At 29.4% G+C, this 27,566-nt stretch overlaps 7 protein-coding genes across 7 annotated transcripts; all 7 read left to right on the forward strand.

The window, feature by feature from the left end:
- On the forward strand, positions 1 to 1,756 carry OCT59_000883 (uncharacterized protein; the record flags this gene model as incomplete). The annotated part of the gene is made up of 4 exons (XM_025324343.2): positions 1 to 302; positions 386 to 794; positions 1,090 to 1,308; positions 1,382 to 1,756. The coding sequence occupies 4 exons, from the start codon at positions 1 to 3 to the stop codon at positions 1,754 to 1,756; spliced, it is 1,305 nt and encodes a 434-aa protein (XP_025186685.2).
- Positions 1,757 to 8,032: 6,276 nt separating this feature from the next.
- On the forward strand, positions 8,033 to 8,275 carry OCT59_000884 (uncharacterized protein; the record flags this gene model as incomplete). The annotated part of the gene is made up of 1 exon (XM_066139184.1): positions 8,033 to 8,275. One exon carries the CDS (start codon positions 8,033 to 8,035, stop codon positions 8,273 to 8,275), a length of 243 nt encoding a protein of 80 aa, XP_065988611.1.
- Positions 8,276 to 8,326: 51 nt separating this feature from the next.
- Positions 8,327 to 8,972, forward strand: OCT59_000885 (uncharacterized protein; the record flags this gene model as incomplete). Its single annotated transcript, XM_066139185.1, has 3 exons — positions 8,327 to 8,642; positions 8,773 to 8,835; positions 8,914 to 8,972. The coding sequence occupies 3 exons, from the start codon at positions 8,327 to 8,329 to the stop codon at positions 8,970 to 8,972; spliced, it is 438 nt and encodes a 145-aa protein (XP_065988612.1).
- Positions 8,973 to 9,339: 367 nt separating this feature from the next.
- OCT59_000886 (uncharacterized protein) lies at positions 9,340 to 9,624 on the forward strand (the record flags this gene model as incomplete). Its single annotated transcript, XM_066139187.1, has 1 exon — positions 9,340 to 9,624. The coding sequence occupies one exon, from the start codon at positions 9,340 to 9,342 to the stop codon at positions 9,622 to 9,624; it is 285 nt and encodes a 94-aa protein (XP_065988613.1).
- A 78-nt stretch (positions 9,625 to 9,702) lies between these two features.
- On the forward strand, positions 9,703 to 9,906 carry OCT59_000887 (uncharacterized protein; the record flags this gene model as incomplete). The annotated part of the gene is made up of 1 exon (XM_066139188.1): positions 9,703 to 9,906. The coding sequence occupies one exon, from the start codon at positions 9,703 to 9,705 to the stop codon at positions 9,904 to 9,906; it is 204 nt and encodes a 67-aa protein (XP_065988614.1).
- A 1,990-nt stretch (positions 9,907 to 11,896) lies between these two features.
- On the forward strand, positions 11,897 to 13,168 carry OCT59_000888 (uncharacterized protein; the record flags this gene model as incomplete). The annotated part of the gene is made up of 8 exons (XM_066139189.1): positions 11,897 to 11,918; positions 11,997 to 12,033; positions 12,119 to 12,157; positions 12,237 to 12,274; positions 12,368 to 12,406; positions 12,619 to 12,656; positions 12,749 to 12,778; positions 12,971 to 13,168. The coding sequence occupies 8 exons, from the start codon at positions 11,897 to 11,899 to the stop codon at positions 13,166 to 13,168; spliced, it is 441 nt and encodes a 146-aa protein (XP_065988615.1).
- Positions 13,169 to 25,913: 12,745 nt separating this feature from the next.
- On the forward strand, positions 25,914 to 26,669 carry OCT59_000889 (uncharacterized protein; the record flags this gene model as incomplete). The annotated part of the gene is made up of 3 exons (XM_066139190.1): positions 25,914 to 25,935; positions 26,092 to 26,384; positions 26,463 to 26,669. 3 exons carry the CDS (start codon positions 25,914 to 25,916, stop codon positions 26,667 to 26,669), a joined length of 522 nt encoding a protein of 173 aa, XP_065988616.1.
- Positions 26,670 to 27,566: the final 897 nt, after the last annotated feature.

Here is a 27,566-nt window from a genome sequence, read left to right on the forward strand (position 1 = left end):
ATGAATATAAAAGATGGTATAGAATTATTAGTAAAAAATGAAAAAATATGGTTTTATCCTCGTATTTCTATTATAATAGCAGATTGGCCAGAAGTAGCTACATTTTGTTTAACTTATAAGTCTTCTAATTCAAAATTTCCTTGTCATTTTTGCATGGTTGCAAGAGATAATCTTGCTAATATAAATTTATTGCCTAGTGATGTAAAATTAAGAACTCATGAAGAAATGTTTAAACATTTTAGTGAAAATACTGAAAAAACTATTTGTATAGAATCTGTACCTAATTTCTTTTGGAAAATACCGTATGTATATATATAATTTTATTAGTTAATATTATTGTATTACTAGTAATAATAATAATAATTATATTATATTTTAATTTTAGAAATATAAATATTTATTTAGCAACAGTACCTGATAGAATGCATCATTTAGATCTGGGTTTATTTCGTTATCAAATTGAATTTACATATGATCTTTTGAAATTGCAGCACAATAATAAATTAATTGATGAATTAGATTGTCGTATTGCTGCAATTCCTCGTTATCCTGGTCTAAAGATTTTTTCTAATGGATTACAATCAATTTCAAGATTTACTGCTGATGAATATAGAAATCTGATGAAAATTATGGTATTTGTGGTAGATAATTTATATAGTAGTAATACAAATAATAATATAACAAACAATTTTTTAAATAATAATGATGTTGTAAAATTATATCAAAATTGGAATGAAATGTATATTTTAAGTAGATCTGAAAAATTTAGTGAAAATGATTTAATAAAATTTAAGGTAAATAAAATTTTATTATTAATTATTAAATTAATTAAATTCAGTTCACAGGTCGAAATGCTAAAAATCGGCAAAAAAAATGGCGCGAAAAGCAGTGGCTATTTTTGGCTATTTTTGGCTATTCTTGGCTGTTTTTGGCTATTTACGAATTAACCTATACTATTTGTAAATAGTTTATACAAATTTGCGAATAGTTTATGCGATTTGCGCCATTTTTTTTGCCTATTTTTGGTCATTTGACGTGTGGTTAAATATTAATTAATTTTATTATTATTAGAATGCAATGTATGAATAGGCACAAAGATTTATTCAAGCTTTTAAATTTATTTCTTCTTCACAATTAAAATTACCTAAATTACATTTGTGGTTATATCATATTATTGATTCAATACAATTATATGGAGTAATAAATGGATATACAACAGAAACTTATGAAAGTTTGCACAAAAATTTTGTTAAAATACCATATCGTATTAGTAATAAAAAAAATATTGAATCACAACTTTTACAAACAGTAAGTATTTTATTATTTTATAATTTGTAATATATATATTTTTCAAGTTACTAAAATTATAAAAAATTAATAGATAAGACGTCAAGCAATATCATCTATATTTTCCCAACAATCAGTAATAACAAAAACACCATATATGTATAGATTTTCTACAAAGCTTTTTGAATTTTCTTTAAAAAATGCAAATTTATTTTTTAATGAAAAAAAAGGCAGTGTAGATAGTAAAATGCAAATTGGTTTTAGTAAATTTCTAGAATGTTTAGATTTGTATTTGGATTTACTTAATGATCCTAAAATAGACAATAGTCAAGTAAAAATATTTGGATCAGTTACAATAGAAAATGGCACTATAGTACGTGCTACTAATAGTTATCATAATAAATCATGGTTTAGTAATGTGGCAATTTCAATGAATTCTGAAGAATTGGAAGATTATATATCAGATTAAGGGATTTGTTATGGACAGGTAATTTTTTTATTTATTATTTTAATTAAATAATTATGAAATAACTAATAACAAATAATATTTAATATTTTAGACTTTATTATTAGCAGAAATATTAATAGAAAAAGAAAGTTTACCATTAAGTTTGGCATCAATTCAATGGTATGATTTTAAATCTCAAACACATCCATATTTATATGGATGTCCCCATTTGAAATTAAAAGAATTATTTAATTTTGTAATTATAGAAGCTATACAAGGTATTGTACATATAATACCCCGATTTGCTAAATCAAATGAATACTTTGTAAATAAATATATGTTTTAATTTTCAATTTATATTAAGAATTTGTAAGAGTTAAAATTTTATAATTATTTACAAAATATTTTATTAAATTTATTCAAAATATTGATAAAAAAAACATAATAAATCATTCTTGATTGTTATTATTATTTCCTTTTCGCTTCCTCTTATATTTAAAACATTCATCTAAACTTTTAAAAAATGGTTATGATTTGTAATGATTGTGTTAGTTGTGATACTTGTATCAGTTGTAAATACTTGTAATGATTTGTAAATCACTCTTTTTTTTCTATTTGTGAAAAAAATTTTTTTTTTGTTGTCATCTTTTTCGTTGATGAACTACATCATTTTTTCTTGATGGCCATCATCATCTAACTCACCCATCTGAAAAAAAGATTGTTAGATATCACTTACTGTATAAATGCTAAGTGATAATTGATCATGCGATAAGTAAAAATCAAGTCGCATTTCACAATTTTTACGCTCCTTCTTACAAAGAAGAATTTATAGGTAGAATTTTTCCTATCCTATTAACAGGGCGAGGTGAATTCACCATGTAGACACTCTTTCACAAGTTATACATGTTTTTATATAATAGCGGGTGGTGTATGAAAACGTGTTAGTAAAGCTAAAAAATATTTTTCATAGCTGATAAATGCTACGTCGCAAAACTATATGGACATTCACCTATCCAATGTGACAACTGCAACCAGGGATATATCATCGTTATTTAGCTTTCAAACCTTTCTTAGCTGAACTAAATTTTTACCAAAAACTTTAAAATATAACGCATCCAAGGTAAAAAGCAGCGAGACGCGATAGAATTACAAAATTAGGAAAAATCGACTTACTTTTTTAGTCGATTTTATAAACAGTTTTCAATTTTTATTTTTTTTTCAGTTCTCTTTTTTTTAGGTGTTCAGTGATCTCTTTCTTCAAGACGACGGGTAAGTTTATTTATTTGTTTTGTATTATTTTGATTTGTTTTATATTAATCTATTTCTTTCTTTTTCTTATGATTAGGTTGGTTTGTTCAAGACGGTCTATAAAGAGGACCATTCAAGAAAAATTAGTAGATATAGAAGTTACTTTGAAATAGTTGCATAAATCACAAAATATGTAAGTTATCGTTTCAAAAATTAAAAAAAAGATTTTAACTAATGTTTTTTTCTCTTCTACTAGTCACCCACGTTATCGATAGCATTCAATTATACGTTGATAAGGATTCCTTCTCCCACTGGTATTTTTAACACAGGAAGTCGACTGCAGAGAAGAATATAAGTGGACGACATTATGGTGGCGTGAAATGATATGAAGATAACGTAGCTGGTGAAACAAATAAACTGATCTGCGTAAGATTGGATTTTATTTTTAGTTTTAAAAAAAACGTTTGTAGGAAAAAGTTTCTGTATTTGGGATGATTGGTTGAAATGAGAGGATCGATTGGGAAATGAGTGAGTTTCGAAAGTTTCTTCTTTTCTAACTTATATATTAAAAACTTTACTTTTTTTTATTCATTTGTAGAACTGAGTTTTATTCCGGATAATAAGAATGGGTAAATTTCGTTACGAACCTTTTTTTTTCTTTCTTATATAATAGAATATTTTACTAATGTCTCTTTTTTTATTCTTTTGTAGGATCGGATACTTTTTATTCTAAACGATTGTGAATGGGTATTGGGTAAGTTTCGTAATGTTCATTACGAAACCTTTTATATATATATATATATATAATAGAACATTTACTAATGTCTCTTTTTTTATTTTTTTGTAGAATCGGATATTTTTTATTTTGAGTGATTGAGAATGGGTAAGTTTCATTACGGAACGTGTTTTTTTTCTTTTTATAGTATAACTGATAGAAGCATTTTACTAATGTTATTCTTTATTCTTTGGTAGGATCAGGTTTCATTGTAAAGCAATATATACGTACTTCTTGTTAACATGATGGTTTCTTATTTTTATTTATTTATTTGTTTTTTGTATGAATGACCTTGAAATGGACTTTGGAGGTAAATAAATCTGAGTGGTTCTTATTTGCATGAAGGCGGTTTTTTAAATTCTTGGACAACTTAAGGTCTTTCTTTAATGATAGAATTGTGGGTTTATGTTGGGTTAAGAAATACTTTATCAAGAATCGAATAATGATTAATGAAAACAATGTTTTGGGAAGCGTGTTATTTAATTAATGTCGCATAACTTGCTTAATCTGGTTATTGATATAATTTAATTTTTATTCTCGCCTAATAATTGCTTATTCTAACATAAATTTTCAACGTCAAGAAAATAAAAGTAAATTCAAATTTTATTTAACATTATGTTGTTTATTTTATTTTACTTTTATTAAAGAAAGGTGGTTTAGAATATGAATACATATTAATGTGCAATGGAATACTAACACAAACACACTCATATTAAACAATACCATCTTTTACCTTTAGAGAAAAAATGAAATACTTTTATTAATATCATATTTGCTCAGCGAAGATTTATAAATAGTAACGTGACTAGTAATCACATGTTACGAAAATTAACACACATGATTGGTTGTTTATTATTTTTTTTCCGTTTTAAGGTTTTTGTTGACGTTTTATATCTTTTTCTTTGTAGGACATTTTTTTCAATACTTTGGCCTGGAAAGTAAAAATCCAGACTCAAGTAAGTTTTATTTTATTTATTGGTTTTTACTAACTTCGTCCTTATTAGGTTCTTCATTCTTTGGCTTGAAGTAGAAATCCAGACTCAAGTAAGTTTTAATTTTTATGAATTTTTATTTATTTTATTTTTTTTATTTTTATTTTCGTTTCTTTAATAATTTTATTCTTTTTTTTTCAGTTCTTTAATTTGAAGAAGTAAAAACCAGATTTGAGTAAGTTTTTGCTTTTACTTTTATTTTTATTTTTATCTTTCATAAATTTTTTTATTCACGTTATTTTTAATTTTTTTGGTCTCAGATAACAAAATTGATCATTTCATATTGGTAATTCTTAACCTTCCTTAGTGATTAAGGTCTGCTTTTGCTATAGGGGGCGAAGGCTATATATCTTTTCTGAATTTACAAGCTATTGCATATTTACTAGTAATATGATAAAAAAAAGTACAATTTCTTTATTATAGTTTTGTGTTTTAACATTAATTATTATATAATTTAGGTATGTACAATAATCTATTAGTATTATTAAAAATTACAAAAAAATTATATATTATGAAATGTAAGTTTTTTAAATTGCGCCTAATAAAATTACAAAAAACCAAAATAAAATTACAATAAGTTATGTATTATAAGGTTACGAAATGTAAAATTTGTAGAGAATTATGCCTAATAAAATTACAAAAAATTATGCATTATAAGATTACGAAATGTAAAATAATTAAAGACTTACGCCCTTATAATTTTACGAAAATACTAAAGAATGTAAATATTCAAAATACTACACCTAATAAGATTACAAAATATTACATTTTGCAAGATTACACAATATTACAATTTGCAAGATTACATTTTGCAAATCTATATAAAATTACATTTTATAAGATTACAAAAATATTATAATATGTAAACCTTCGTGGGCCTTGTAAGTTTATATAAATCTACGATATAAAGGAATTTTAGAAGTTTACGCCATATTTAATTTACTGATGTATCACTCAATCGTCAGAAATTGTCTTAAAAATATTGCATTTGCACTCAATTGTCCAAAAATTGTCAAACCATTGTCGCTCAATTGTCTAAAATTGTTAAAATTTTTCTAGCATTTGAAAGTTGAATTTTGGTAAAATGGTCCATTTTTCCAAAATTTGACAAAAAAAATGCACAATTTACCAGAATTTTCCTGGTAAATTGTGCAACAATGGAAAATTTTTATTTCAAATTTGCAATTTACGTATCATTACAAAAAATTCATCACAATTTACATAACATTGGCCTAATATTGCTAAAAATTCACCACAATTTGCACTTCGTTTACATAGCATTAACTAAATTCACCACAATTTGCATTACGTTTGCATAAAATTACTAAAAATTTGACTAAATTCACCACAATTTGCACTTCGTTTACATAACATTACTAAAAATTTAACTAAATTCACCACAATTTGCATTACGTTTGCATAAAATTACTAAAAATTTAACTAAATTCACCACAATTTTCATTATGTTTACATAACATTACTAAAAATTTAACTAAATTCACCACAATTTGCATTACGTTTGCATAAAATTACTAAAAATTTGACTAAATTCACCACAATTTGCATTACGTTTGCATAAAATTACTAAAAATTTGACTAAAATTTACACAATTTACATTATGTTTACATAAAATTACTAAAAATTTGCCTAAAATTCACCACAATTTACATTACATTTGCATAAAATTACTAAAAATTTAACTAAATTCACCACAATTTGCACTTCGTTTGCATATCATTACTAAAGATTTGCCTAAAATTTCCCACAATTTAATGATAATTCACTGAAAAATTTCTCAACATTTGAATTAGGAATTCTGTAGGAATTCCGCCATTTTGACAAAATTTGCCAAATTGTAAGACCTCCATTATCCCAAAATTGTAACACAATTTACCCCAATTTACCGGGATAATTCTCAATTTGCCAGAAAAATTCCAGGCAAATTTTGCAACAATGACATCTGTTCGACCTGTGTCAGTCGATTTGTGATTGATTTTACCAATTTTTACCGTTGGTCAAAAAATATGACGAATCACATGACCAATCGGCAAAAATTATGCTGAAAGCTCTTAACGGTCGAAAGTTTTGATTTCGACCAGTGCATCCCTTTATCATTTTCAGATGCAAACAAACCTTATCAAAAGAAACTGTAAATTTAGTGAAAGTTGAAAAGTAACAATTTTGTATTAATCGAAGTAGTATTGCTATAATAACAATATCGCTACAGAATATAAATATACAAGGAATATTTTCAATTTTACTGCAAATTTTGACAAAGTATAACTTGCCGCATTAAAGTATATCAAATTTTAACGCAGTAGAATGCTAACGATTTTCTTATTATTATTAATTGATTTGACTTTTTAATTATGATTTATAGTTGATTTTTCAATCAAGAAATCAACGCAGTAGGACGCTAACGATTTTCTTATTATTATTAATTGATTTGTCTTTTTTAATTATGATTTATAGTTGATTTTTCAATTGAGAAATCAACGCAATAGGACGCTAACGATTTTCTTAATTTTAATTAATTGATTAGTCTTTTTTAATTATGATTTATAGTTGATTTGCCAATCGAGAAGTCAACGCAGTAGGACGCTAATGATTTTCTTAATTTTAATTAATTGATTTGATTTTTTAAATTATGATTTATAGTTGATTTGTCAATTGAGAAGTCAATGCAGTAGGACGCTAACGATTTTCTTATTATTAATTGATTAGTCTTTTTTAATTATGATTTATAGTTGATTTGCCAATCGAGAAGTCAACGCAGTAGGACACTAACGATTTTCTTAATTTTAATTAATTGATTTGATTTTTTAAATTATGATTTATAGTTGATTTGTCAATTAAGAAGTCAATGCAGTAGGATGCTAACGATTTTCTTATTATTAATTGATTTGTCTTTTTTAATTATGATTTATAGTTGATTTTCCAATCGAGAAGTCAACGCAGTAGGACGCTAATGATTTTCTTAATTTTAATTAATTGATTTGATTTTTTAATTATGATTTATAGTTGATTTTCCAATCAAGAAGTCAACGCAGTAGAATGCTAACGATTTTCTTATTATTAATTGATTTGATTTTTTAAATTTATAAATAGGACGATATGACGATATTGAACCTGCTTCAATTTTTTAAACGAATATTGAGTGAATATCAAAATGTCAAATAATAGCAATAATAAAAAAAAACAATAAAAAAAATAACAAACAAAAGCAACAGAGGTTTCAAGAAGAAATACCTGATGAAGTATCAAATCGTCAACGAAGAAGAATGGAAGAAGAAAGTAATCCAAATGAGACGAGTGACAAAACCAATAAATCAGCTAGCAAATCGTCACCCACCAAGTCAAACAAACAAAAGCAGCAAAGGTTTCAAGAAGAAATACCTGACAAAGGATCTAATCGTCAACAGGGAACAACAGAAGAAGAAAGTAATCTGAATGAGATGAGTGACAAAACCAATAAGTCGACTAGCAAATCGTCACTCACCAAGTCAAACAAACAAAAGCAGTAAAGGTTTCAAGAAGAAACACTGAGCGAAGGATCTAATCATCAACGGGAAAGAATGGAAGAAGGAAGTGATCTAAATGAGACGAGTGACAAAACCAATAAGTCGACTAGCAAATCGTCACTCACCAAGTCAAACAAACAAAAGCAGCAAAGGTTTCAAGAAGAAACACTGAGCGAAGGATCTAAGCGTCAACTGGGAAGAACGGAAGAAGAAAGTGATCCAAATGAGACGAGTGACAAGACCAATAAGTCGACTAGCAAATCGTCACCCATCAAGTTGATTCTCAAATCTGCAAAGTCGACTAAACTGACTCAAGAAGAGTCTGACGATAAGGTTATAGAAATTGAACCGCCAAATATTTCTAATAAAGGTAATTGAATTTTGGAAAATTGCTGATTGATATGTACGATAATTAATAATTTTTATAGATCAACAAGAGATGTTATCGGAAATGAAAAAACAATATGGGAATATTTGAATTCCACAAAAATTCGTATTAGTGGTTAAAGACGATCAAGGTAATGAAAAGGTGATCGATAACGATGATACTGATTTAGAAGCAGGTATGATTTTGACTTCATTCGTATAAATTCAGAATTATTCGTAAAAAAATATTACTATTAATAAAATTCTTTATTTAGAAAATCTAAAATTAAAGAAACAAATTAATGAAGTACAAGTAGAGAATGCAAGGCTTTAACGCGAAAATAACTGATTATTCGACGAAAATCATTTTTTGACTTAAGTAAACGAGGCCTTTGCAGACGAGAATGACAATCTATGCAAAAGCTTAAACAGATATTCAAGAATCTGCCTGCCTAAAGCCATTCATAGGCAGATGGATCTTGAACAGCCGGCAAAATGTCAAAAAAGAATTAAGACAAAAAGTCCGAGCGATACGAGAAAGAATCAGAGGAAGAACAGTCTGGTTCTAACAATAATGATGAGTACGACGAAAAAGAAGCTAGAGTATATTAATTTTATTTGTCTAATTCAGTTATTTAAAATTGCAGTATTGAGTAATTAAGTACCGGTTATCACTATTTGATTGTTATATTTAGGCTGAAATGAAGTCTATTTTGAAAACCATCGATGAAACTCGAAGACTAGATTACAATGAAATGTTCAATAGCGCGAAAAATCTCAAGATTCGTCATAAGCTAGTCCCTGAATTGCGTTCAGCCCTTGCTCTGTATTTTCCCGCTTCAAATAAGCAACTTCCAAAATGGTTGGGTTGTCTTCACAAGTCTCTTCGTTTTCATCAAAGATTAATGAATAGGAGAAAAGCCGATGAAAATAAACACCGGGTGCACTCAAACAATCGAGTATACGATGTTAGTAATGATTTATAATTATTATGCTGAATTTTATTCTGATTATGTATTGAATTTTATTCAAATTATAACGTATTTTAGAAGAAAATCCGCTGAATGAAAGCGGCAAAGAGGTCATATAGATTTGACGATGAACGGATAACAAAATATGATAAGCGTAGATTACTAAAGATGTTATCCAATCGCTTATTTCATTCTCCAGAAATAAGCGAGACAGACGAAGAAGACCCAACAAAGTCCATAATCGCTATTTACGACTATTCGTGGAAATCTGATGAGGTTAGAACTTCTGAATCTTGATTTTTCAGACAAATCGCTGGATTTAATTTTATATTTTATTGTTTCTTCAGCTTAAAAATTTACTATGAAATGTACTCGATGTACACTCATCAAATAAGTGAAATTAATACGTGAATGTAGATACGATGATGAGATACAAAAATATGACTGACCACATCTGTCGAATGCTCCCGAATGGTCTTATATCGTACAACAACAAGATTTAATATTCGATACTGATATTGATTAGGGTTTAATCACTGAATATGAACTGAATATGATAAAGAAGTAGAAGAAATTAGTAGAGGGACAACACCAGCAACTGGCAACACCACCGAAAATTATGAAAACCATAACAAGAAAGAAGAAGAAAAACCATCAAAATCAACGGTCGGCGACAATCATAATAATTCAGATTCTGATTTACATATGGACGACGCGCAATGAACGAATCTGAATTAATTTGGTAGAAAACTTTCTTTTTTTCGTCAAAAATCTATATATATATATAATTAATATTCCAAATTATTAGTATTAGAATTTTCCATAATTCAAAATAAATTTGTCTTAATTCAGAAAAAAATTAATTACAATTCGAAATAAATTTACTGCAAATTTACCGCAATTCAGAATAGAAAATTTACTGCAATTCAGATTAAAATTTACCGCAATTCAGAATAAAATTTACCGCAATTCAGAATAAATTTACTGTAATTCAAAATAAATTTACCGCAATTCAGAATAAATTTACTGCAATTCAGATTAAAATTTACCGCAATTCAGATTAAAATTTATCACAATTTATCAAAATTTACCATAATTCAGAATAAATTCACTGCAATTCGGTAAATTTATGAATATATTTTTTTAAACAATTTGGATTAAAAATACTAAGCAATTCAGATACAATTTGGATATTCTGATCGGCGTCAATCGGTCTGCCAATCGGAACTTTGCCTAAATTAATAAATCGGCCATCTTTATTACCAAATTTGGCTTAAAATCGAACATCCGATTTCTAGCTGATTTGGACTATTTCGACCAGTACATTCTCAGAAAGATGTTCTCAGAGAGAGACCGTTGCATATATTGTAAAAAATATTCGCCATTGATCTGCAGTAAAATTTGAAAACCCATCTCCACAATTGACTTTTCCTGGGATACGACCTAAGTCAGCTGGAACTTTAAATTCATCCATTTTTTTCTGAACTGTTTTCAAAATATGTATTGTTAATACGCCATTTTTGATCTAAAGTCTTCTTACAATTCATTTTGCAATGCCCAGAAACAAGCAGTGCATCGGATCGATTGTAATGAACCGAATTGGATCGAAATATGGTAAAATCAATAATTCAGACCATCTAACTCCAGTTTGCTTTACAAATCGCTTTCTTGCTGCATCTGAATTACAGCATCTCCATCCTATAGCATCTTGACGTTGTTGAGCTGAATCACGGCAAGTAAACTATTCGTCCATTTCATTTATCTCAGCGAAATTATGCTGCCGAGTTTCATAATTCACCTTCTTTTTGCATCTATGATATGACACCAAAGCAGAAATATGTCCGCAAATTTTTCTTGCAGCCGGTATGTCACATGAAACAAGAATCAGAGCTGCGCGAATTCTTTTCCCTTCTTGACATTTATACATTTGATTTAATGTTACTCCTTCCTAAAGTGACTTCAACTCATCAATGATTGGCACCAGATAGTGATTAATCTTATGTAAACTTACTTTATCTGGGCTGGGTAATAAGCCAACTAGTGCTCCGAACAGGTCAGGTCAGATCAGGTCAACTGGTTAACCCGACCTGATTTTTTTTTTCAGGTCGAATCAGGTCAGGTATAATCAGGTAAACGGGTATAACCTGATCTGACCTGTGACCTGAAAATCAAATAGGCAATTTCGATTTGCGACATTGGCATTCCTGCAGATAAATTGTGTAACAATTTCAGTTTTTTTAATTTAAAAAAAAAATTTTTAATTTCTTTTTTTTTTGTTTTAAGCGAAATGTTTAATCCGGATTTTGGAAGTAAGTGGAGGAAAGAGGGGAGAATAATTCATTATTTTTTTTAAGAGAAATGTTACGCTTCTCTTTCTTTATTGTAAGTTGCCAGACGAATATACAACCTGGACTTTAGAATTATGTAAGTGGATGTGGAGGATTTTTTTTTAATTATTTTTTATTTATCAAGGGAAACGTTACTAACGTTTTCTTTTTCTTTTTTATAGGTTGCCAGATGAATATTACGACCTGGACTTTGGAATTATGTAAGTATAGGAAAGAGAAGTGGTTTATTTTTTTTTTAAAGAGAAATGTTGCTAACGTTTCTCCTTTTCTATTTTGTAGGTTGCCAGACGAATATACGACCTGGACTTTAAAATTTTGTAAGTAGATCCGTGGAGGAGAGGGAAATATTTTTTTTTTATTTTTTTTTTTAATCGAAGGAAACGTTATTAACGTTTCTCTTTTCTTTTTAGGTTGCCGGACAAATATTATGACCCAGACTTTGGAATTATGTAAGTATAAGGAAGGAGTGTTTTTATTTTTTTTTTTTAAAGAGAAACGTTGCTAACATTTTTCTTTTTCTTTTTTGTAGGTCGCCGGATGAATATACGACCTGAACTTTAGAATTATGTAAGTGGATCTGTGGAGGAAGGGGGGAATATTTTTTTTTATTTTTTTTTATCAAGGGAAACATTACTAACGTTTCTCTTTTTCTTTTTTATAGGTTCCCGGACGAATATACAACCCGGACTTTGGAATTATGTAAGTATAGGAAGGAGGAGTGTTTATTTATTTATTTATTTATTTATTTTTTAAAGAGAATCGTTGTTAACGTCTTTCTTTTCTTTTTGTAGGTTATCGGACGAATTTATGAACCGGAATATGTAAGAGGAGGAGTAGTGGAGAAAGGTTGAGAATATTTTTTTTTCTCGAGAAACGTTTCTAACGTTTCTTTTTTCTTGTTTGTAGGGTTGCCGGATGAATTTACAAACTGGATCTTGGAATAGGTAAAGGATCGGAAGAGAGCTTTTTTGTATTTACTTTAAAGACTTCTCTAACATATCTTTTTTTTGTAGGACTGCCGGGATATTCAGAAATCACGTTCAGGAATGCATTTATTCTATGAAGGAGAGCCCTTTCTCTATGCGATTGGTAATACATATGGCTTTAATCTATTGAAAGATCTCGATATCGGTGCCATCATCTCTGATAAATCGTATACGGCCATGACGGAGACTTCAACAATAAGAACAACTTCTCAGAATACAATTTGATAGACAACATCGGCTTGGATGCCGTATGTAATATTTGGCAATCCTGAATCCTAATTCGTGGAGTAGTATACTTTAAGCAACGCATATGAATGAAGACAATGTCTTTGTGTAGGATTATTGTAAGTTTCGGAATTTTTGGTTTGAGGTCAATTACAATTTCAAAAAGTTTTCATATATTTTATAGTAGTGATTTATTATTATATTATAATGTTATGCTTTTATTATATTATTTATATTTATACTAGAGAAAAAAATAATTTTTTACATATAATCGATCCAATTTTTGATACACATGCATGCTTGAATAGATTCATTATTTAAACTAGATCGCTTTTTTGTAATTAAATCAGTACTTCTAGAGAAGATCCTTTCCACAGGAACGCTTGTACCTATATAATACAAATTTAAAATTATATAAAAATAATATAATAATTATATACATATACAATAAAAATCTAAATTACCTGGGATTCCGAGATAGTCGCGAGCCATAATTGAAAGACGTGGATATTGTTCTTCATTATGCTATAATTTATGTTATTAAATTTATTATATGTAATTATAGCTCTATATTACAAAATCAAATGCAATTTACCTTCTACCATATTAATGGATTCGTTTTAGGTCCTTCAACCAACTTATTAAGATAGTCTTCTACCTCAAACTCATCACTACTATTATTATTATTAGCTCCAAATAATTCATACAAAAAGTCATTCTCATTATTATTATTTTCGCAATTATCATTAATTATATTAGTTTTACTAGCATAATCACTTTTAAAAGTGTTTATAAAGATTAATTTCGCGGAGTCAATAAATTTTTGTTCCCATTGTTGTTTTTTGTAATAATTTAATTTCAACCTCGGATCAAGAACTGTATATACAGTATAAAATCAGTATAAAGAAAATACGTTATATAATTATATTAAATTTGAACAAATATTAAAATTAAAATAAAAAAATTACTTGTTGCAATTGTATACAGTTGCGAATCGTCAGTCTTAGAATAGTAAAGCTTCAATTTTTCGTATCCCTTTGTTATCGCATCACGTATTTCCGGATAATGACAATATTTCTCATGATTTTCATCCAGTAAATTCTCAATATGTTCAAGAATCATATTATACATGGGAACCGATGATGACAAAGTTATATACTTTGACATTGACATGTATTCAGTAGCCTTATAAAATTTCTGAAAATTGTATTCATAATTATTTATTAGAATGAAATTTTGAATAAAAATTTTAAATTAAACTTACTTCAAAAATACGACATAATTCTTCTATAATATCCCATTCATTAGAAGAAATTAAAAATTTTTTTAAATCATGTTCAAATGCAGCAATATCATTGAGAGGCTAATAATAAAATATTATTAATACAGTAATATTAATAAATATTTTTATTTTATCATAATATTAAAATTTACTTACATCTTTAAGTTTTAATGAGCGTTCTAGCATAAGGTACGTTGAGTTCCATCACGTACGAACGTCTGAGATGAGTTTTAATGACTTTATATTATATAAATCATACTGACGGGCAAATTTTTCACTTTGCTGTGGGGATAGATTTATTTTAAATATTAATTTTCGTAATTTTGGAATTACTTCTACACCACTTTGAGAATTTTCAGTTTCTGTAAGAATATCATTTTCTTCCTGAACTTCACTAGCAGCCTTGATATGTCTTAAAATTTCTTGTGACGTTAGATTTATTATGTGAGCTAAACACCTGACATGATTTCTTTTATGATTGAAATTAATTTCATTTCTACCACAAACATTTTCGAGTTCTTTTAATAGAGTTGTGTTATTTGCTGCATTATCCGCAGTTATTGCTAAAATCTATTTAAAATTTATTAATATAAATATTATGAAATAAAAAAATAAAAATAAAAAATATGGAAGTACAGTATTACCTTGTTAAAAATATTAAATTCATTATCAACACAACTTAAAAATGCTTTTGCCAGATTCTCCCCTGTGTGAGATCCTGATAAATGAACAAAATCAACGAGTATATCATGAAGATTCCAATTAATATCGATATAGTGGCACGTTATACCAAGAAAAGCAACAGTATTCGTTGATGTCCAACAGTCCAAAGTAAAACTTAATTTTCCTGGAACATTCTTTAATAGATATAATAAAAAATTTAATATTATTTATAATTATAAAATAATTTTAAAATTTACTAACTTGTAATTTATTCTTCATATTTGTTCGATAATTATTATATAAATTTAAAATATCATTGCGAACAGTATCTGCTGATGGAATTTCAACTTTTGCGTTACATAATTTTATTAATCGTTGAAATTTATCACCCTCAGTTACAGTAAAAGGCTGATCATCTGACGCTACCCAAATTGCTAAGTTTTCACGAAAACCTGCATTACTAAATGCCTGTAAAAAGATTAATTCTATAAATAAATAATAAAAAAAAAATCATAAAATATAAATTAAATAATATATAATTATTACAATTTCTTTTTCCTTATTTTCCCCCAAAAATTTCTTCATAAATTCCGCTTGCTTTTTAACAGAAGGATCGATTTTATCCATATGATTCTTTAAATGTTTATTTAGATTTCCTGTACTACCATTTGATTTTCCATCCATTCGAAACTTTACATTACTATTATTTATAATATTTACAATATGTATAACTATATAATTTATTAATATAAAAATTATATTTACTATAATATTAATGTTATTCTTACCTACAATATTTACATTTTGCCCATATCACACCATTTTTATCTGTAAATTTTTCGAAGTGGTCCCATACAAAACTTCTTATTTTATTATTTAAATTTTTTTTATTTTTTTCTAATACACTATCTTCTTCAGAAACTTCATCATCATTTTCATCGGCAATAATTTCACTTCCAGAATCTTCTGTTTCTTCATTATCTTCTGCTTCATTATCTTCTGCTTCATTATCCTCTACTTCATTAGTATTTTCTGTTTCGTTATTGATGTCTCTTTCTTTTTCAAATTCTATATCATCCTCTATTTCAATTATTCTATTATGACGAGCACGTTTTGATTTAAGAGAAATATTATTAAAATTATTTCGCTTTTGTTTATTCATTTTAAAATTTTATAAAAATATTTTGTAGAAAATGTTAGTTGAACTTTGCAAAAAATATACGAAGCTACAATAAGGGGTTAGTTTTAAATACCAATTAAAATCTGCCATGTTACATAATTATATTGCATAATGATAATCACTGATAATAAATCAACATTTCAATTAAAATAATGAGTTATAATTCAATAAAAATAGAATTATAAATAAAATATTACTATAAAATAGAAGTTTGAAGCGAAGAAATTTAATCAATATATTTCATTTGGGATTGATGATATGGTATCACATGATAAAATTAGAATTTTCTAGTATTATATTATATAACACTTGTCATACAGTTTATCCATACAAAAATTAAAGATATGACGCATCTTTGCATGTAATAAAATTAGTAAAATTTATTCAGGTTAACAGGTCAATCAGGTCAGGTTAAAACTTTGACCCGACCTGATACTAGATCATAAATTTAATAACCTGTGCTGAATATTTCAGGTCAACCCGATCAGGTCACCTGAAATCACCTGATCTGTTCGAAGCACTAAAGCTAACAATCAAAATATTATTGTGCTTGAATCTGACATCCTTCGAAAGGTTACCGATTGCAGCGTATATTACTCCGATGCTGTGGATTGTGCCATCGAAGGGTTGAAACCAATCTAAATTCAAAATCAATCTGAGATACGAATCAGTAACATCAGATCAGAAAAAATTATTCGAACTTTCATCTGTCGTTTCTTTAAAAGTTTTCCAAACTTCACCATCGTATATATCAGTTAAGATATTATCGAAAGTTGGACGATTTATCCAATGCCTTAGAGAATTTTCAAAGTTAGGTTGACGATACATTGCTTTCAATTGCTGCTTAATACTCACAAACGGAAATAATAATTCAGGTTTGATTGAAATTTGGTTATTTAACAATGTTGTTTTTTGTGTCAAAGGTGTTTGGCACAACCTTAATCTTTGAGTTGTCAAATTAGGAAATTTGACATGGCAACACTTTATGATGGCAGGTTGCTCATTTTGGAGAAAACTTTTTATTTCCTGTTTGTTGTATAATTTGTGGCATTTGGAACACGCCACAAAACTATGAAACCGGTCTTCAAGATTAAGGGCTTTTTTTGCTAGATATAAAGTGTCAGGAAATGTGTCAAAATCAGGACTACCGATTTCTGTTAGAACAAGCTTCAAGAATTTTATCAATGATTCTGTAGCTGTTTCTGGTAAGTTAAACCTGGTTCAGAAGCTCATGATCCATAATAATATCTATAAGAACCGATTATTTATTGATTGTTCAGTATCAGAATCTTGAAATGGTTCGAAAGGTGGACATAAATAATCTTCAAAAATTCTGTGGTATTCGTCATCATTGGATGGTTCATTATCAAATGATTTATTTCTATCATCGATATTTGCATTTTCCTCCATAGTATATTCAGAAGATTCAGAAGATTTATCATCTACTATATCTCCTAATTCAGCAATTATAACCAGTCGAACATATTTTCTTGATCGTTGTCTATTAGGCAATTCAGCTTCCGATTCTCTCATTTGTGGTTCATCTGATATTGAGGCACTTTCGTATAGTTTGTCACTAGGCAATTCAGCTTCATCAGGTAAATGTACTTCTGTTTTTTCTGAATCATCATCCTCTAAATCTTGGTTAATTTCATGGATAGTTTTCGTATGAGGATCTACTAATCGTCTATTACATTCAGAACAATTATATACAACTAACCTTCCAATACGTGATGATGTAGAATAGAGCTCCGAATTTGACCTGATGGATCGGGTAACCCAATGGGTTGACCCAAAAAATTCAGGTCGGGTAGCAGATTTAATGACCCAACCTCAGGTCGGGTTAGTCACAATCGGGTACCTGACCCGACCCATTAACCCGACATATTTTGGTCAAAAATAAGACATTTCAGCATTTTATATATATAAAGCCAAACTGACCTGAATCTGACATTTTTTCATTAAAAATAATTACAAAACGTCTTTTTTTATTAAAAACGTCGGGTTCAATTACAGCTATTTTCTAAATTATTGACTTCCCTCCTGTTATTTTTAAAAAATTTTTCAGATACAGTCAGACGCAGTCAGACACAGTAATTCAGGCTGACTTATAGTGCCGGCCAGAATTATGAGTCATGTGGTTACACAAATTCCAAAAAAGGAAATTTTTGAATTTGCAAAAATCACAAAAAATATCCCGAATTACTGCTGACTGTGTCTGAAAATTTTTTTAAAAATAATAGGGGGGTCAATAATTTAGAAAATAGCTGTAAAGAAATAAAAAAAAAATGTTTTTTTATTAAAAAACATCGAACCTGACATTTTTTATTAAAAGAAACAAAAAAAATATTTCTTCAATTAAAAAACGTCGGGTTTGATATTTTTTCATTAAAAGAAACCAAAAAATGTTTTTTTAATTAAAAAACGTCGGGTTTGACGTTTTTTCATTAAAAGAAACAAAAAAAATGTTTCTTTAATTAAAAAACGTCGGGTTTGATGTTTTTTCATTAAAAGAAATAAAAAAATGTTTCTTTAAATTAAAAAATATCGGGTTTGACATTTTTTCATTAAAAAAAACAAAAAAAATGTTTCTTTAATTAAAAAACGTTGGGTTTGACATTTTTTCATTAAAAGAAACAAAAAAAATGTTTCTTTAATTAAAAAATGTCGGGTTTGACATTTTTTCATTAAAAGAAATAAAAAAAAAATGTTTCTTTAATTAAAAAACATTTCATTAGAAACGAAAAAATGTTTCTTTAATTAAAAAATGTTGGGATTGATGTTTTTTCATTAAAAGAAACAAAAAAAATGTTTCTTTAATTAAAAACGTCAGGTTTGACATTTTTTTATTAAAAGAAACAAAAGAAAATGTTTCTTTAATTAAAAAACATCAGGTTTGACGTTTTTTATTAAAAGAAACAAAAGAAAATGTTTCTTTAATTAAAAAATGTCAAACCTGACATTTTTCATTAGAAGAAACAAAAAAAATACGTTTTGGCGTAATAAAAAGTGCTAAAACGTACTTTTTCATAAAATAATTGTAAAAGAAACGTTTTTTTGACCTAAAATATATCAGGTCAATGGGTTGGGTTGGGTATCTGAACTGACCTGTAATATTCGAGTCAGGTCACCAAATTCATGACTTGCCTTGGGTCGGGTCAAGTCAATTATCCGACCCGACCTGACCCATTCGGAGCTCTAATCTTTATTACACTGACAAATAATTTCGTTACAACAACTATATGGTGATGATGAACGGGTGGGAGGAGGTTGACAATCTTTACAAATACAATCTTCTGGATGAGGTCCATTGGGGTTGTCGAACTCATATCGAATTCCTGAAATAATATTGATAGGAGAACTATTTCCTGATCGTTCTTCAATGTAGCTTTGCATATCGTATAATAAATTATCACAACGATTTAACAAATCGATAGCTCTTTGAGCAGGTCTATCAGTATAATCATCTTCTGAATCTGCATCATACTCTTCATGTACTGGAATAAAGCTTTCATTAGCATTAGTTTGTTTTTCTTTTTCGATAAAAATCATGAAACAACTAAGAGTTTGATTATCTTCTTCAAACATTCTGGATAATGCGTCTGCATTTGCATTTGCTTTTCCTGCTTGATGCTTAATATTAAAGTCATACTGTTGAAGGTCCATGACCTATCTCGCACGGCGACCTTTTGGGATTTTGGATGTCTTTAACCATTTTAGAGCAGAGTGGTCGGTAACAATTGTGAAAGGTTTCAATCCTAAGTAGTGTTGGAAATGTTTGATAGCCCACACTATCGCAAGACATTCCTGGTCAGTTATAGGGTAATTGCACTCAGCCTTATTCAAAGATCTGCTGGTATAAGCGACTACATGTTCTTTTCCATCCTCTCTTATTTGTGATAATACAGCACCAAGTCCAGTTCCAGATGCATTTGTATGGATAATGAAGGGTTGTTCAAAGTCAGGATATATTAAGATCGGAGATTTAATTAATCTTTCCTTCAAATAATCAAATGCAGTTTGCTGTTTCTCAGTCCAATGAAAAGGGGTTTCCTTCTTTAAAAGTAATAATATTGGTTTGGCTATTTTTGAGAAATCTTTGATGAACTTTCAATAGTAGGAGAATAAGCCTAATGCTGAGCGAAGTTGCGTTAGGTTTATTGGGACTGGAAAAGTTCTAATTTTCTCAATTTTTTCTGGATCAGGTTGGATACCTTCTTGTCCTACTACATGTCCTAGGAAATGAATATTTCCAAGGCAAAAATAACATTTCTTAAGTTTAATCTTCAAATTTGCTCGTCTAAGAGTTTCAAATACTTGTCTAAGATGATCCAAGTGTTGCTCCAAGGTTCCCTTTGAGTAAATGATTACATCATCTAAGTATACTGCCACAAACTTTCCTAGATACTCTTGAAGTATTCTATTCATTAGTCGTTAAAAAGTTCTAGGCGCATAAGCTAAACCAAAGGGCATAACTAAAAATTCATATAGTCCAAATGGAGTGATAAAGGCAGTCTTTTCAACATCTACTGGATCCATGGCTACTTGCCAATAACCACTGGCTAAATCTAATGTGGTAAACCATGTTGCATTACTAAAAGATTCGAGCATATCATCAATTCGAGGCAATGGATAGGCGTCTGCTTTGGTAACAGCATTCAATTTGCGATAATCTATGCATAAATGTTTTTCTCCTCCTTTTTTATCAACAATTACTACAGGTGAAGCCCAAGGGCTAGCTGATTTTCTTATAAGTCCTTGACTTTCCATTCTTGTGATTTCACCTTGTAAAAATTCTCTATATTTAGGATTACATCGATAGGGTGGTTGAGAGATAGGTGTAGCATCTTTTGTAATAATTTTGTGCTTAATTACATTTGTTTTCCCAATTTCTGTTTGGCTTTTAGCACAAATATCTGCATAGTCACTCAAGAGTTGTTGAAATTGGTTTTGTTGGTGGTAGTCTAGTGGTCCTAAATGTAAGTCTGGATTGACTTTTTCTTCACTATATACTTCTGCTTGAGCTAAATAAATGGCAGAATTTGATTCTTCCAATTCTTCATCTTCATTATTTTGGTGGGCAGGAGATATTTCATTTTCCCAAGGGTTAAATTCAAGGGATTCTTCTGTAGAATAACCAGAAAAATCAGACATATAGATTTGAGCTTCTTCTAACTCTTCAGACTCATATTCCTCTTTGTCATCATACTCAAATGATTGCTTCATTTTAATAGGTTTTGGAAGGGTAAAAATCACAGGGACTGTTGTAGATCGTCCATTGTATCTGATAGTTAGTGTCTTTTTGTCCCAGTCAAGAGCAGCATTTACCTTTCTCATCCAGTTATTTCCTAGAATGAAAACACTATCGCTTGATTCTATGATTTGAACATTGGTTTTAATAATTAAATTTCTGACTTTTAGGGGTAAGTTTTGGATTTCTCTCAATGATCTAACTCTAGTTCCATTGGCGGTTTTAATTACATATTCTGAAGGTCCATCGATAGTTAATTTCAAAGTTTTCATCATGGCAGTAGTCATAATACTAACTGCAGCTCCACTATCAATTACTGCAATAACTGGTTGTTGGTTAATATGAAATTCACATTTAGCAGCGGTAGTGGGAGTTTCTTCTTCTGAGTTGAAGTCTCCATAGTAACTTTCTCCAATATAATTATTGTTATCAATCTTTTCACGCTTTCTCCTCATACTTTGAATTAATCCTTTCCTGTAAACAGGAAGTTGAGCTGTTGCTTGACCGATAGATAGACCACAAGGAAGGTCACTAATATATTTAGCTATATCAAATTCATTGACGTTTTCAATAGGTGCAGGGACCATTTTGGTTCTTACTTTTCTTTTTGTTGAAGGTTCTGCTGTAGCATCCATATCCATTGGTGTAAAAGGAGTTACTGGAGGAATAAGTTGGGTACGTAATTGGTCTTCCTTTCGAGATTCTAAAAATCTTGTTCTTTTTCCTCTAGGAGAGGATATCTCATATGGAACAGATCTAGAACGAGTTGTAACATATGCTTCATATTCATCTTCTTCCTCCCATTCTTCCTCATATTCATCCTTATATTCATCATAATAAATCTCTGCTTCATCATCTGCATAATTAATAGGTGTAACTAATGCTTTTTGGCGAGGGCGATTATTATTATTATTGTTACCATTAATATTTCCATTATTGGTATTTCTTCCCATTTGGCAGTTTCTGGAAATATGTCCCACATTTCCACATCTGAAACAAGTAATATTTGGATTGAAGGAATTCTGAGTAGGGGCTTGACCATTTTGACGATTTTGATTGTTATTATTATTAGGTCTAGGTCTAGTATTTCGAGGAGTGCTTTGTTGAACCATTAGAACTGATGAAAGATTTGCATAATTAAGAGCGAGTTGTTGCATTTGTTTTGTCAATGCTTCTATTTCATCTACTTGTGGAGTTGGTTTAACAGTAGTAGTAGTAGTAGTTGGAATAGGTTCTGTAGTACTAATAGTTACAGGTGTTGTAGTTAAAAGAGTAGTGTTTACACCTAATTCTACTAACTTGGCTCGGGTAATAGTTGCTTCCAAAGTATCAGTATTTCCAATTACTACCTGTCCAACCAAGAAAGACTTGAGACCATTAATATAGTAGTTAATTTGGTATCTTACGGCTAAAGCTTCTCCTTAAATAGCTTTATTTAACAACTTCTTAAAACGTCGGGAGTAGTTTTCTACTGATTTATTGTCTCCTTGTTTAATATTTTGCAGTTCTCTGGTCCACTGATTCCTTCGAGCAGCAGTTGCAAAGTAGTTTATAAATTGGGTATCAAAATTATCATTATTATTATTTACATGCCATTGATTGATATTCCCTCTATCCTCTTCATACCAATCCCGGGCAGCTTCCTTAAGAAATCCAGCGGCTAAAGCAATTTTTCGATTATCTGGCCATCTATTAGCTGCAAAGGCAGCTTCAAAGAGTCAACACCATTCGTATGGATCTTCATTATCACGTCCATAGAAAAAGGGAACATCTACAACTTTAGATGTAATACGATTTTGGTTGGCAGTTGTAAGGGCATTAATGGCATTAAGATTATTTTGTAACGCAGTAGTAATGGCAGTTTTATTATTATTCAAAGTATTTTCCAAAAGGTTTCCAACATTTCTGGGGTTAGTATTATTTGTTGGGTCAGCTTCCCAAACTAACTTCATAAGATCTTTCATCTGACCTTCATTCATGTTGGCGTTATTATTTACTGGTATATTATGAAAAATTTGATATGCGTTGGTCACTTGAGTATTGGTTGATAAACTCTTGAATCCGTTTGTTAATTCAAATAATTTATGTAAATAAAAGGATAATTCTAATAAAGGGGTATTTATTTGCCGAAACTTTATACTTTGTAAGATCTTAGTAGTTATACCGACAAGTGTATTGAGTTGTGTAGTTGTAAAGAATTCAGTTTTTAATACTTTAAAAGCAGCTACTGTTGCTCCAGTATATTGTTTTGCTGTATACTGAATAGAAATCCAAAGCCAAAATTTCTCAAATCCGTCAGGGATATTGTCAGCTGGGATAGAATCTGTTGGATAACACTGAATACAGTAAACTTCCTTTTGGTTGATCACTCTTCCTCTACAATATTTTCTTTGATGTGATTTTAATTCTGCTTTAGATAAATTGTAAAAGGGCATTCAATTTCAAAATTCAAATTGTTGCAAGTACGTCTGCTAATATCTCAAGTACGTCTGAGAAAGTAAATTTCGTTTGCAAGTGCGTTTGCAAGTATTCTCAAGTTCGTCTGAGAAAAAAAAAATTATGTCTGCAAGTTCGTCTGCAAGTATTCTCAAGTTCGTCTGAGAAAAGAAATCACGTCTGCAAGTACGTCAGCAAGTATTCTCAAGTTCGTCTGAGAAAAAAAAATCAATTGTTAATTCACAGTATAGCCTTTTACCTGGCAGGAATCACCACTTGTTAACCGATTCGGTACGTTGAATAGATTAACTATGATTTGCAGTCAGGGAGATTAAGTACGTTTAACTATGACTGAAATCCAATCAAACAAAACACGCTTAAAATAGGGAGTTCATTTATAGTGTAAAAGGTTATACTTTATTATAGAACTTTATAATTATAAGAATAAGAATTAAGGAACTAAAGGTAAACTAATTCGAACTGAAGGAACTCAACTTATAACGAAGGAAAATACCAACGTTATTTATATAAAAGTTACTACATATAAAGATATAATAAATATAATAGATATAATAAATATAAGAAATATAACTAATATAATAAATATAACTAATATAATAAATATAATAAATAAATTAAATATAATAAATAAAATAATTATATCGATTATATTAAATATAATTAATATAATAAATATAATAGAAATAATAGGCTAAGTAGGCTGCGGCTAGGTCGGCTTGGCACAGTTGGGCACAGTAGATCCTAATTTTCCATATGATTTCCAGCGCAGTAAGTTATAACTCTACACGTGACTAGGGGTAACAGCGTTCAAATCATTCAATTAATAATATTAATAATAAAATAGACTATTCGATCAGTATGATGGTGAAAGTTTCTTAAAGTTTAATTTTTTAAATAAAACTTCATTTTTTCTCACTAACCTTTTCTTTTTAGAGTTTTAATGTCTAATACTCTTCGCAACCAAAAAAAAAATAAAAAAATAATGAGCCAAAATTCGCAACCAAAAAAAATAATGATCTAAAATAGAAAAAATAAAAATACTGAAAAAGGTTTGGCTAGTGATAATCGAAATAAAACGATTACTAACATAAATAAAAGTTCGTCCAATATCCAACAAGCTGTTGAAGGGACTGCCACGCCAATTCATGAGCGAGCTCAAACTACTAACATCAATAAAAGTTCATCCAATATCCAACAAGCTGTTGAAGGGACTGCCACCCCAATTCATAAGCGAGCTCAAACTACTAACATCAATAAAAATTCGTCCAATACTCAACAACCATTTGCTGCGCCAAGTCATGAACGAGCTCAAAGTGTAAAAGAGAGATATAAAAATCTTCGGCTTCTGGATTCATCCAATACTCAACCACCATCTGCTGCGCCAAGTCTAATGTTGCTTGCCGAAATCAAGTAGTTTAGGCCAAGGCCGAAACTTTTTTAAAACCGAAAGTTTAGGCAATTAAAAGTAAATTTGCCGAAATTATACAATGCCGAAACTTTTACCGAAAGGCCGAAATTTGGCCGAAATTATTGGCCAACATTAATACTATAATTCTGGCCGGAATAATGATCGACACGTAATTTCCTTTTATGGAAATTTGTGTAACCTTTGTGCGACACATTTCTCCGATTTTACTGGGAAACAAATTTTCCTTTTTTGGAAATTTGTGTAACGTCACGTGACACAATGTCATAATTTCGGCCGAATTTTAATTTTGGCCAAAATTAAGACCGAGTTTCGGCCTAATTTCGGCATTTTCGGCATTTGATTTGATTGGCCGAAACCTTTCGGAATTTCCTTTTTAGTTTCGGCAGGCAACCTTAGCCAAGTCATGAACGAGTCCAAAGTGTAAAAGAGAGATATAAAAATCTTCAGCTTCTGGTCAGATATCAAACTAATGAACCTACTACAATGATGATGCATCAACAGGTCTGTATCATGTATATATCGTCAGTTAGATTTAGTATTTTTTTTTTGTTAATTTTACATTTTTATACAAAGAATCGGAGGTTATCTCAAGAAGTATCAGATTTGCGTGTGAAGTGTTTACAGTTAGAATGACAAAATAATGAATTAACCAAACATACAGCTGTCGTTGCCACTAAAATAGCTCGCTTACGAGAAGATAACGAATTTCTTGCTGGTGTTAATGCAGAATTCAGTTCTGAAAATGATGACTTGAAAGAAGAAGTTAATGAATTAAAAATGAAACTCGAACAATACCAGATACGATTATCATCTGAAAGCCTTGATGTTATTGATGTTCCAGAAGAACGGTTAGCAAAATGGTTCAAATCGGATGGGTCAAAAAAAGGAAAGAAGACGGTACACTACGCCAAAAATCAACCAAAAGAAGAACAAGAAGAACAACATGAAAAGGAGGTGAGGGTTTGTAATTTTGTAATTTTAGGCAGAATTGTACAGTCTTTATACTTTTATACTAGTTGTTTCGATTTAAAGATTGAAATGAAAATGATCCTCAAAACTATTAAACCTAATAACAATTTGGATAATAACGAAACGTTTAATAGTCCAAAAAATGTTGAAATTCACAGTAGATTAATTCCCGAACTTCAAAGAGCGATGTTTCTGAATTATAAACCTTCAGTAGCACAATTGACAAACTGGTTGAGCGCCCTCCATAAGTCACGAAGATCACAAATATAACTGAAAAAAAGTGGAAAAAGTGACGAGGACAGTCGCAGAATTCATAACAACAGTCACGTACAAAATGTAAAATTGTCAAATTTTTTCCTTTATCATCATGTTAATGATTTATGCTAATTTTCTTATATATTTATCATTTAAGAAAAAATTGCGTCGAATTAAGGCTGCAAAGGATTTTTATAGGAAAAGTGACGAAAGAATAATTGGTTATGAAAAACACCAATTATTAAAAATGTTGGCAAATTGATTTTACCACTCGCCGGAAATCAGTGAGTCAGATGAAGAGAATCCAGATAAGACGATCATATGCGTCTATGATTATTCTTGGCGATCACAAGAGGTTTATACAGTCAACTCTCTTTATAGTCACACATTTGGGACAGTCCCATATTTGGTGATTATGAGCAAACAGTCATATGACTTTATCTTTTATTATAAATTTTAAAACGAAAAGTACAATAAACAAATCGAATAATATTACAAAATATAAGAAAATTAAACAAAAAATAAAATAAAAAAACTAGCTTCACGATTCATACAAGTAAAGAAATTTAAACAAAATAAAATTAAGTAAAGAAAAACTAAACTATTACAGAAACGCATACCCCATCTTTACCCGAAGGCCAGTGTGAGTCAACTATCCAGCATATCCTAAGATCCGATCCGTTACCAAAAAGAAATCCTAAGTAGAGGCTGAACTGTTAAGCGGCGCCAAAAATCCAAATGCGAAATCCAAGATCCCCCATGGATTATATAAGAGGAAACCCAAGAAACCCAGGAATCCAAGGAAACTGTCGCCAAGGAAGGTGTCGAATAGTCAGAAGGAATGTTAGAAGAAGAATAAAAAAAAGTAGAAGGCCCAAGAGCTGACGATTTTATTTTCTTTGTGATACCTTG

This window comes from Rhizophagus irregularis, chromosome 1, assembly GCF_026210795.1.
Source record: "Rhizophagus irregularis chromosome 1, complete sequence".
Taxonomy (NCBI): Eukaryota; Fungi; Glomeromycota; class Glomeromycetes; order Glomerales; family Glomeraceae; genus Rhizophagus; species Rhizophagus irregularis.